This window comes from Enhydra lutris, unplaced genomic scaffold (genome assembly GCF_002288905.1).
Source record: "Enhydra lutris kenyoni isolate GAN:26980312 unplaced genomic scaffold, ASM228890v2 scaffoldscaffold9, whole genome shotgun sequence".
NCBI classification, from domain to species: domain Eukaryota; kingdom Metazoa; phylum Chordata; class Mammalia; order Carnivora; family Mustelidae; genus Enhydra; species Enhydra lutris.
The window spans coordinates 7,500,533-7,512,113 of NW_019154093.1; the positions used below are offsets into that span (position 1 = coordinate 7,500,533).

The 11,581-nt window shown below is 47.6% G+C and overlaps 1 protein-coding gene across 3 annotated transcripts; it reads right to left on the reverse strand.

The window, feature by feature from the left end:
• Nucleotides 1-241: 241 nt before the first annotated feature.
• LOC111143446 (trafficking protein particle complex 3) lies at nucleotides 242-11,281 on the reverse strand. Of its 3 annotated transcripts, none has more exons than XM_022497200.1 (5): nucleotides 11,124-11,281; nucleotides 3,042-3,139; nucleotides 2,691-2,790; nucleotides 1,446-1,628; nucleotides 242-988 (listed from the first exon to the last, which is right to left on the reverse strand). In XM_022497200.1, the coding sequence occupies exons 1-5, from the start codon at nucleotides 11,163-11,165 to the stop codon at nucleotides 869-871; spliced, it is 543 nt and encodes a 180-aa protein (XP_022352908.1). In that variant the 5' UTR covers nucleotides 11,166-11,281; the 3' UTR covers nucleotides 242-868. The 3 variants fall into 3 exon arrangements, with proteins under 3 accessions (XP_022352908.1, XP_022352907.1, XP_022352909.1); XM_022497199.1 differs by having other exon boundaries at nucleotides 2,691-2,814; nucleotides 11,124-11,273; XM_022497201.1 differs by lacking the exons at nucleotides 2,691-2,790; nucleotides 3,042-3,139 and having other exon boundaries at nucleotides 11,124-11,273.
• Nucleotides 11,282-11,581: the final 300 nt, after the last annotated feature.

An 11,581-nucleotide genomic window follows, 5' to 3' on the forward strand; every position in this document is an offset into this window, starting at 1 on the left:
AGAACTCAAGATAGTCCATTTTAGGTATATCTGGGATAATGGTCCGCTTCCAGGTTTTGCTAGACAATAGACCCAAAAGTGACTTTGCAGGGGTATTTGCATCCAGGTCTCCCGGACCCTCTGGTCTGCAAGGAGGAGCCATTCCTAGACCGGGTAAGTGTGAGGCAGGGCCCAGGAACTTAGCTGGCCTCCTCACTCCACTTTGGTAGAATTCCAGAAAGAAAACAGGACATGATTAGGATTTCACTCAAGAATGTGTCTTTATTGAAGAATCTGTAAGAAAAAAGGATGGACCCTCTATAAAAAGAGGAGATGTCGCCTCCAAACAGCAGGGAGGAACAAGACCTGGGTGGCTTCCCAGAAGTCAGTGTTCCCGGCATAACTCCCCTTTCCGGGCAAGCACTAGAGTGTGTCACACTACAACTAGCAATTCCTATCCACCCCATCAGCCTCCCCACCCCCACCCCACAACCCTGGATTCTCTCAGCCATTCACCATTGGCATTCCAAAGGCCCAGGAATAGATGCGCCAGGCTTGCCTCTTAACAGGGTCAAAATGGGTTTTGCTTTGGAAAATCCGAACGGAAATGTAAACTGGCTGAGCTCTTTCTAGTCCGACCAAAGATGATTGCATCCAATCCCTCTGAAGGGAAAGGGAGCAAAGAGTTTCCCTCCCGAATGTGCACACTTGGGGGATGAATGGACTGTTATTACAGTCTGCTCTTTATTAGCTGGCGAATGGAAACAGAGTTAGGAGAATATGTAACAACCGTGATAAAGAGTCACTGAGTTCTAAGGGGCAGAGGGAGCTCTGAGGCTTCTGATTCCAACAAGTTCTCCTGCTAGCGACCCTCAAGTCCTGGGGACGGTCACTCCTCTCCAGCTGGGAGATTGTCCTCAATCCGCCTGATGAACCTCATCCGGATTTCTGTCACGCCATCTCCTTTCAGGGTGTCTTGGACAAACTTGGCCTCCACGGCCATCTGGACCTGGGGGACAGTGGGAAAATGAAGGCGCAGCTGCTAGCCACAGCCTCTGGGAAGCCACAGGGGAGGGGGCTGTAACTGACTCATCCACAGCAGTCCAGCTGAGGGGGCTGGTATTCCACAAGGATGAGATCACCGATTCCACTGTTCCCTTGTAGAAAGCAGTGGCCCCGACCCTTAAGGACAGACTTAGCGAAGAACACCCACAAATGAGACTGTCACCAAATGAGCCAATCTGGGAATGGGTGTTCCCGGGCTCTGGGGGCTGACAGTGCCACTCTTGGAGAATCAGCACCACGTAGAGACACCCAACTTGGATCCTATGCTCGGTCCCATCACATCTCAGGCAGCAGAGTGCTGAGATGAGCCAAAGCCCTTTCTTTTCTCTCTCATTCATGCAAACATTTTCCGAGCCCCTATTACATCTCCAGTGTCCCGGAAGGTAAGGAGCTGCACTCACCATCTCCAAGGCTCCCCGCAACACCCCACACAAGAGGTTAGAATAAATAAGGGATGAGTGGTTATCAGGAAGTTCCACAAAGTCCACCAAGGGGTTATTTTCCAAAATGAGGGAGAATTCGTCACCAGCTGGGCTCCAATTGGTGATGCTTGGAGTGATGCCCAAGTACATCTTGAACGCCACCTGTCAGAGGAACACAACAGCACCGTGGGGAAGAGCAATGGGGGCTGCACACCAGGGAAGGGATGGGACTGGTGAAGGAGAGGTAAGTGGCTCGGGAAAAAAACTGTGGCCTCTGCAAAACACTGGGGCTTTAGGTATTCAGGGCAATAAAGGAAAAGCATCTATGCACAATTCCACACCCCTCTCCTTCAAGGCCTCATACAATCAGGCAACCTCCTGTCCGCCTACACTTCTGACACAGGTGGCTTCCCAGAACCAACATGTGAGAGGCCGCAGCCCACTGCCCTGTCTTCAGTCTGTGCTACCTTGAACCCTTCTTCATGAAAGCAAATACGGTCACTGTGACCGAATTACTCTGAAGACGTCCTTCCCTCTATCCACTCTCCTACTTCCAAACCTTCACAAAGAGCTCTTCACTGCCAGCCCTCTCTAGAATTTGGGCCAGCGTGCTCTACAACACGAAGAACCAACCTTCAGGTAACAGATGCCACAAAGCTAGAGGCGTATTACCATTTATTATTAATTTTACAAGATGTAAAGCTGATACTATCAATAGCGACCATTTACCACAAGCACACTGCGTTAAGTGCATTTACCTGAATGCTCACGTCATTACTTCATTTACTCCTTACAACCCTCCTATGAGGTAGCTCTTATTTTCTTTTAAAGATGAGGTAAGTGGTAATTAAAAAAGGTTAAAATTTACTTACCCTTAACTAGTAAGTACTGGAGCCAGAATCTGAAGACAGGTTTGTCTGAGTCCAAAGCCTATCTACCTCACACCCATGCTACTCTGCCACATCTTCACAGCCGAGGAGATGTGGCCTTCACCTCAGTGGGGCTTTCATCCACACGGATGATCCCAACCACTCTTCCCTTTTTAAAACGCGCACTATTCCCACACCACCAGGAAGGCTTCTGTGGCCCAGACAGCTGCCTAAACTGCCAGACTTTTGGAATAGTCCGAAATAGTCTCCATCTCTCTAAGGGAGGTGGAGAGAGTGGTCAACAGTGCCTCCCAGCGACATCCTTCAGCAAAGCCAGGTGGCCCAGGATAATGACCTTGGCAATGACATCTGCGGTTTCCCGAAAGTCGTGGCACCTTCCAACATTTGACCGTGCCAAGAAATCTTCAATCAGTCGGACTCCAATGTTATAGCCCCTGGGAAGAAAATGAGAGAACAGACTCTATCATGGGGTATGAAAGTCTTACGTCTGAACGTAAGGCTGCGGGTGGTAAAGGAAAAATGGGGGATAATCCCAAAACATTCCAATAAATGAGCTCAGTGGAAACTATGCCCAAAATGTTGGTTATGAGAGAGAACCCTAAAGGCCCTAAAGGCCCTAAAGGCCCATGCAGACTGTGCACTAGGGAGCCCCATTCTTGTCTCTCCTGCAGAGGAGCTTACTCACATTTTGTCCAGCTGTTTATTCACATCTTCATCATTTTCATAGTCCTTGCACAGCTGTGTCACCAGAGCCCCATAGGTCAGGGTGAAGAGCTCAGAGCTCTAAAAGAGGTTCAAAAGGCAATCAGGCCCAAGAAGCACAAAATAAAAAGTTTAGTGAGTTTAGGTCAGCCTCAGTGTGGCTGTCAGGATTCAAAGTAAGGTCCTCTGTGTCTGGTGGGAAAGAGCAACGTCCCCTGTGGGGTGGCCAAAGAGTGTGCCCCACCCCCAGGGTCAAGGTGGCAGGGCTTTAGCCATGCCCACTACGGAGCGGGCTATAAAAGGCACTTCACACATGGGGCAGTCACTCTTCCAACACATCAAGGTGGGTTTCTGCTAACCCAGGACCCCACCACAGCTGCCAAGCCTAAGCTCAGGTCACCAGAACTGGAAGGGGGCAGGGGAAGCAGTAGCCGTCCACCAGGCACTATGAAACACAGACCGGAAGAAGACATTTACATATTAGCTTCTGTGCCTTTGACGGTGAGACCCTTGGCTTCTCCACATCTAAGAATGTCTGCAGAGTCGGGGCCTAGAGTCCAGCTGCACTCCCAGTGCCCCACCCAGGAGCAGCAAAGGACCCATGGGCCTGGTCTGTGGGGAGGAAAGGAAGTCCCAGAGTCCATTGCACTGAAAAGCCCCCTCCTAGGTCACCAGCACCAGGAAAAATAATGTTCCTCTTGACACAGAGTGAAAATGTTTCCAGGAAAGGGGTAACTCTGAGAGGAATCCAATCTTTTGTGTACCTGGACCATAATACTGATCTGGACTGGTTTCTATTACAACCACAGTTAAAATCACAGAAACCCTTTCTCGGATAAAGACTCCTGGCACCTACCCACCAAGAAACAGAAGTGTGGAAGGTGACAAGGTCAGTAATGCCAAGACTACAGAATGAAAGGAGGTGGGGGAAAGGCACGAACAGAGCTAAACCAAGTGAGAAACATGCTAACAGAACGTCTGGACCAATGGATTCACAGAGAAGCAATCACCCAGCCACTCCCTTCTGAATGGAAGCGTGTCAAACTCGGAGCACAGCACCTTTCTGTCCTCAAGTCTTCTGGGGAACAAAGTCCACGTAATGTGAAGGCCCAGGCTCTCAGCACATCTGGGCCCCTCATCTCATCCTCATGGCCTGGTGGCAAGGTCACCGTAAGAACAGTGACGTGAGTGCCTTTTGCTTATACACTGTGTTCTATTTTTTATCACGTCATTTTCCGTCCCACAAGAATTCCGTAAAGCAGAACGGGAAGGAATTAATCTCATTTTAGAGATGAAGAAATGGAGACTCAGAATGATTAAGTAATCTGCCCAAGGACAAACAGCTATTGACAAAATTAATTCTGGGAAACAAAAAAACAAGTTTCTAAGCCAATGTTCATTCTATCCACGATCCCCACAAGTGCAATATTAATAACTCCCCACACCCCAAAACAGTAACAAAAAACTTAGCTGCACTAGGAAGTCAAAGACAATCAGTTTCAGAATCAGGAAGCTTTTTAAACTCAACTAAAACAGCCAGATCAGGGTGTCTCCAAGAGACCATTTACCAAATATGGCAATTAAGGGAAGCTATTAAGGAGGACAATGTTTTTTAGTAAAGTTAAGGGTTTGGCACTAGAATGGCTTGGACATGAATGGATGGAGACAATCCAGCAGTTACCAGTCCATAGAGTTGGCACCGCTGCATTAAATCAGGAGAGCTCTCTTTCCATTATTTTTTTTTAAAGAGTTTATTTATTTATTTGACAGAGAGAGATCACAAGTAAGCAGAGAGGCAGGCAGAGTGAAGGGGGGGGAAGCAGGCTCACCGCTGAGCAGAGAGCCCGATGTGGGGCTCGATCCCAGGACCCCGGGATCATGACCTGAGCCAAAGGCAGAGGCTTTAACCCACTGAGTCACCCAGGTGCCCCTCTCTTTCCATTATTAATGAGCCCTTGGATGGAGACTCCTAACAGCCTCACCCCACCATGATCCATACCGTGATGCTGTCAACTGCTTATACATGCAGCAGCCCCCAGTTTACCAATAAGAAAATCCAAGGTTCTAGACAGATCTGTCCACAATCACAGAATCAGTATGCCTAGGATCTGGGAATGGCATTCCTGACCCAGGCTCTCCACACTCTCTCTTAATTTATAAGTCTGTCTCCATCTCTGATGATGAACTAAGCCTACTTGAAACAGTGCACAATTCAAATATACAACTTGAAGGTCTTCATACTTTAAAAATACGAATGGGGCTGTGGTATAGAAAAGTCATTCATTCAATGTTTACTATGTCCAGGGACTATCTCATAGGAGGGAGACAGATAATAAACAGATAATATACACACACAAACACACACAGAAAGAGAGGAGGGAGGGTGAGTGAGAGATCAGGCTTTTTTTTTTTTAATATTTTATTTAGTTATTTGACAGAGAGAGAGATCACAAGTAGGCAGAGAGGCAGGCAGAGAGAGAGAGCCGAAGGCAGACGCTTAACAACTGAACCACCCAGACGCCCCAAGAGGTTACCCTTGACCTGGGTTTTCAGTCCTGTGACCCTTGTAACAAACGGTTCTATGGGACCTTAAAGGTCAGCTAATTCAACCAATCCAATTTCTTCATTAAACATAGTAACTACATTATCCCTCCCAGAAGAAAACATGAATCTCTTCTGCAACATTTTTACATTTAGATGCTTTAATTGTGATTAATAATAATGGCCATAAACATTTATAAAACCTTCAGAATGCCTTGAGTGTTTCTCATTGATCCTAATCATAACCATGAGAGGTTAGCAAAACAAACATTATCCATTCTCACTTTACAGGTGATAGGTTAAGTAACTGAGACTCAGTCCTCTTATAGTTGAGCACCATCCTGTAAAAAGTTATGCCATCTAAGCCACCACTAAGTATCTTGAGTCAGTTTTTCCCCATCTGCACGATGGTGACAATATTATCTGCCCTTGAAAGTTACTGTGAGATCCCAGTGAGATAATGTTTGTAGAGCACCTGCTGCACAGCACCTACACAAGTAGATATTACTGGGGACGCCCGGGTAGCTCAGTTGGTTAAGTGTCTGCCTTCAGCTCGGTCATGATCCCGGAGTGCAGGGATCAAGCCCAGCATCGCACAGCATCAGGCTCCCTGCTTGGCAGGTAGTCTGCTCCTCTCCGCCCCACTCATGCTCTCTGTCTCTGTCTCTATTATACTCTCTCAAATAAATAAAAAATCTTTTTTAAAAAGTAGATATTGGTGGCCCCTGGGTGGTTCAGTGGGTTAAGCCTCTGCCTTCAGCTCAGGTCATCATCTCGGGGTCCTGGGATTGAGCCCCGCATCGGGCTCTCTGCTCGGTGGGGAGCCTGCTTCCTCCCACTCTGCCTGTCTGCCTACTTGTGATCTTTCTCTCTGTCAAATAAATAAAATCTTTTTTAAAAAGTAGATATTGTTTTATTTATTTAATTTATTTATTTGAAAAAGAGACAGAGAGAGAGAAAGAGGGAGGGGCAAAGGGAAAGGATCTTAAGCAGGCTCCATGCCTAGCCTGGAGCCTGAAGCTGGGCTGAATCTCACCACCCTGAGATCATGACCTGAGCCGAAATCAAGAGTCACATGTTTAACTGAAGGAGCCACCCAGGGGCCCATTTTTATTTTTAAACTCGTTTTCTGGGGCACCTGGGTGGCTCAGTCATTAAGCGTCTGCCTTCATCTCAGGTCATGATCCCAGGATCCTGGGATTGAGTCCCACATCGGGTTTCCTGCTCTGTGGGGAGCTGCTTCTCCCTCTCCCACTCCCCCTGCTTGTGTTCCCTCCCTCTGTCAAATAAATAAATAAAATCTTCAAAAAAAAAAAAAAAAGAAAAACTAGTTTTCTGTGGTGTGGAGAGTACCCTAAACTAAGTTCAAGGAAAGAGATTTTGAATCAATATAAAGAACTCGGTAACAACCAATAAGGCATACAGAAAGAACACTTTGTAGTCAGAAGACCTGATTCTGAGTCTGGACTGCCACTTACACATGATGAGATTTTAGGTCAATCACTTCACTTTGCAAATCTCAATCTCCTCACACAAAAACGGTTAACAGTAAAGTCTGTCATGCTGATTACAGGACTGTTGGGAGGATCTCATGAGATAATGTACTGAAATATGCTTTGCGGATCAACAAACAACAGGAGTGGTTTCATACTGAACAGCTGATCTGATCTCCAAGCACTCCCGGCACAACCTGAGCCGAGCAAGTTAAGCCAAGGCCTAGTTCAGGTGAGCTACGGCACTTGAGGGTTTTCAAAAAGCTTTTCAGTTAGTGTCCCAGACAAATAACAAATCTCCCTAAGGGGGCTGATCTTTGGAGCTAATGCTCCAACAGTCTCATTTACTATTTTTATCAACAAAAGTGATTCAGTGTGACTGCCCCCAACAGCTGGGAGCGAAGGTCAGTGACAGGATGGAGCTCACTCCTCTCTCTCACCCTCTGGCCTCCCCTTAGAGACTCTGGAGTGCTGCTGTCCAAGGAGTAGTTCACCGGAGCACTGGAGAGCAGAGCCGCTGGGGTTGGGTTACTAGTAACGTGACACAAAATAAAGGAAGGTTTGATTGTACAAGGAATTCAGGAACCAAACATGATACAGACACATAAAGGCTACATCTGCACTAAGATGCTTGCCGGCTGACTTTCACTGAGCGCCAAGTGCACTCAGTGCACCATCACGCTGCTGCCTTTTCATGCATCACCTCAGTGAATTCTCAGAACAACCCCATGACAGATACTATTACTACACTAACTTATTTTTTATATTATTTTTATTTATTTTTAAGATTTTATTTATTTATTTGACAGACAGAGATCACAAGTAGGCAGAGAGAGAGCCTGATGCAGGGCTCGATCCCAGGACCCTGGGAGCATGACCTTAGCCAAAGGCAACAGCTTTAACCCACCGAGCCACCGAGGCGCCCCTCTAACTTATTTTTTAAAGATGATGAAACTGATGCTTATGACAATAAGGAAACTTGCCCAAGGTCACACGTCAAGTAAGCGGTTAAGCTGGCATTCCACACCAGATAGTATTATGCCACTGTGTTGTATACTTTCCTGCCTCATGGAATGTGCTCCTCAAGGTTACAGAACAGGACTGCATCTCTCACAGCACCCAGCACAGAGTTTGGGCTGTGGAAGAGTTTAGGGCTCAGGAAGAGTTTGCCAGATAGATCGGTTATTTCTGTTCACACGGACTGAAAGCAGAGATCTAGTTCCTTGGCATATTAATCATTTAAGTCTTGGAAGGTTTAAGTGGGAACATAGCAATTAGCAGAAGGTACAGTCAACTGGGAAAGAGGGCTGCTAAAGGGGGAGACTGCCTGGGAGGAGAAGAGCAAGTCAGAACCAGATGGCCACAAAGAGGATCATGTGACAAGCCCTAAGTAGGCGCCAGCAGTAAGTGAATGAGAGGCTGCACCAAACCTTCATGTCATTCATTCAGTAAATATTGATTGCCTAGTGCCAAGCATCATTCTAGATGCTAGGAATAGAGCAGTGAACAAAACAAATCCCTGTTCTGGTGGTTAAATTCTCATGGGGGGAGCTGAAAATAAACAACTATGTAATTCATAATGAAATAGCGCTATGAAGAAAAATGGAGTAGATTAAGAGAACAGAAAACTAGTCAGGTAGTCAGGGAAGGCCTCTCAGAGGAGGTGACATTTGAGTAACTGTGAATGAAGTGGGGAGTAGTTAGATGAGGATTAGGGTTACTCATTGAGGAAAGGAAGGTTTTTTTTCTTTCTTTCCTTTTTTTGTTTTGTTTTTAAGTAGGCTCCATGCCTAACGGGGGCCTGAACTCAAAACCCCCGAGAATCCCATGGACCCTGAGATTAAGAGTCACATGCTCTGTGGATGCTCTACTGACTGAGCCAGCCAGGTCCAGCCAGGTGCCCCTGGGGGAAGGAAGTTCTAAACAGAGACACTAGGAATTGCAAAATCCTTGAAATGGGAGTGTGCTACTGGCCTTTCCTAAACTACCCCACTCACCAAAGCTGAGTGAACACTGGAGGTTAAGGGTAACCTGGGGGGTTCCTGTTTAAAATATTATTAAAGATTTCAATAGGAATTTCAGGTTTAAAAAAGGGGGGGGCACCTGGGTGGCTCAGTGGGTTAAGCCTCTGCCTTCGGCTCAGGTCATGATCTCAGGGTACCGGGATCAAGGCCCGCATCGGGCTTGGTGGGGAGCCTGCTTCCCCCTCTCCCTCTGCCTGACTCTCTGCCTATTTGTGATCTCTCTCTGTCAAATAAATAAATAAAATCTTAAAAAAAAAAAAAAAAAGGATAAGAGTAAGATGAAAACTAAACAGGAAGACCTCTTGTATCTGCTCATATCTTAGGAAAAGGAGGAGGAAGCATTTACCATGCCCCATACATTGTATACTGCTATCTCACTTAATCCTAAGTAGGCATTATTGTCCCCAGTTTACACATAAGGAAACTGAGGATCAATCAAGACAGGACTGTTTCCTAGCAAAATATACTTTTTTTTTTTTTTTTGAAATTCTTGGTATTTCCTCCAAAACAGGAATTCTCTTTTAAAGATTTTATTTTTAGGATACCTGGGTGGCTCAGTTGGTTAAGTGACTGCCTTTGACTCAGGTCATGATCCTGGAGTCCTGGGATCAAGTCCTGCATCAGGCTCCCTGCTCAGCAGGGAGTCTGCTTCTCCCTCTGACCCTCTCCCCTCTCATGCTCTCTCTCTCTCAAGTAAACAAAAAAAAATCTTAAAAAAAAAAAAAGATTTTATTTTTAAGTAATCTCTACACCCAATGTGGGGTTCATACTCACAACTCTGAGATCAAGAGCTGCAAGTTCCTCATACTGAGCCAGCCAGATGCCCCCAAAACAGAAATCCTTAACCTGTTATCCATGGAGGAGCTTCAGGGAGCCCACAAATCCACCCAAAGGATAAGTAAATGTCTGTGTATATGTTTGTCAATTTATTATTTTTAGGAAGAAGATCCATAGGCATCAGCAGCTTTTCAAAAGGGGTCTGAGAGACAAAAAGGGTAAGTACTACTCTGAAGTACAAGGGCCTCCTGCAGCCCATTTTGGGTGCTGTTCCTGTTTTAAGAGGCCATGGTGTGAGGGATGTTTAATCACACCCCTCTAGAGCTGAGTGTTGGCAAAGGGCCCCGATCAGCTGGCCCAACCTGCAATCTTGGATATTTAATTTCTAAATCTGAAAACAAACAGCATGGGCAATTCTGGAGGAGGGAAGAACATGGCATAGAAAAAGAACACTTATCAAGAAGTCTTAACTTGAAGAAAAACGTCATCTACCTTACTTTCCAGTCCCAGCTGCCACCTGCAGCCAACCTTTATGAAACTACACGGTGTCCCACTCTTCCCAGGACAAGAAAGGAGCCGCCCCCACTCACCAGAGGGACATCACTTAACTGCCTACTCGGGCCCACCTCTCACTCCTCCAAACAGAAAGTTCTTTCTGCTAAGACCAGTATGTGAGCGTGTCTTGCAATGCCCAGCATTGCTCTCACAACGTGAGAGACAGCGGGGCCCAGCAGTCTGAAGTTTCGCAGTTAGAGAGACATGTGTTCAAATCCTAATTCTTCCAAGTTGCAAATTTGGGCAAGTTAGGTAAACTTAACTGAGCTGTAAAACTGCGATAACATTATCCACCTAAGAGAGTTACTTGCGGATTAAATGAGCTAAGGTACGTAGAGTGCTTGGCCCAGTGCCTAACACCCCGGAAGAGAGCGAACGACGGTGGTAGTTACTGTTACCACCGCCGCCGTCGGGGGTCCTGCTCACGGCGCTCTCAGGACCCGGAGGAGGGGTCTCTGAGCGGCTCCAGCGGCCTTCCAACCTGCCCCAGGCCTGCGACGCCCGCGGCGAACTTCTCCCCTGCCCACCCACGGGCAGCCCCCACCTCCTTCCTTCGCGCAGAAGCACCCTGAGCTCACGGGAGGAGCCCCTTTTCCAACTGCGCCCCCGCGCCGGGCCCCTTCCCCAGAACCCCTCCATTCCGCCCGCCCGCAGAGGTCACGCGCTCCGAGTTACCATTTTCTTGCTCTCGGTGCCACGGTTCGCCTGCCTAGACATGGTGCCGGCCGCCCTACCCTGCCTCGCCACAGACCCGCTCGGCCACCCTTCCTGACACTGCTCGACCCAGCCGCGGCCCCTCAGCCTTCGGGACTGACCGGCACCGACTCACCGCGTCTGCGCGGCCTGCCGCGGGGCACCACGGGACTCGTGGTCCGGCCGACGAGGATAATTCCCGCCCAATAAACGTCAGACTACAACACCCAACAGCCTCACTGGAAGCACCGCTGGACTACAACTCCCAGAGTGCTTCGCGCTCAGTTGTCTCTGGCTCCCCCCAACAGGGCTGCATTCTGGCCACTGGGTGGCGTCCGGAGCTTGCGATAATCCTGTATCGTCCACGCACTTCCCTTTCTTCCCACCCCCTCACCCTCACAGATGCTCCGCAAATTCCTCTCTCAACGGGTTGGTCTTGG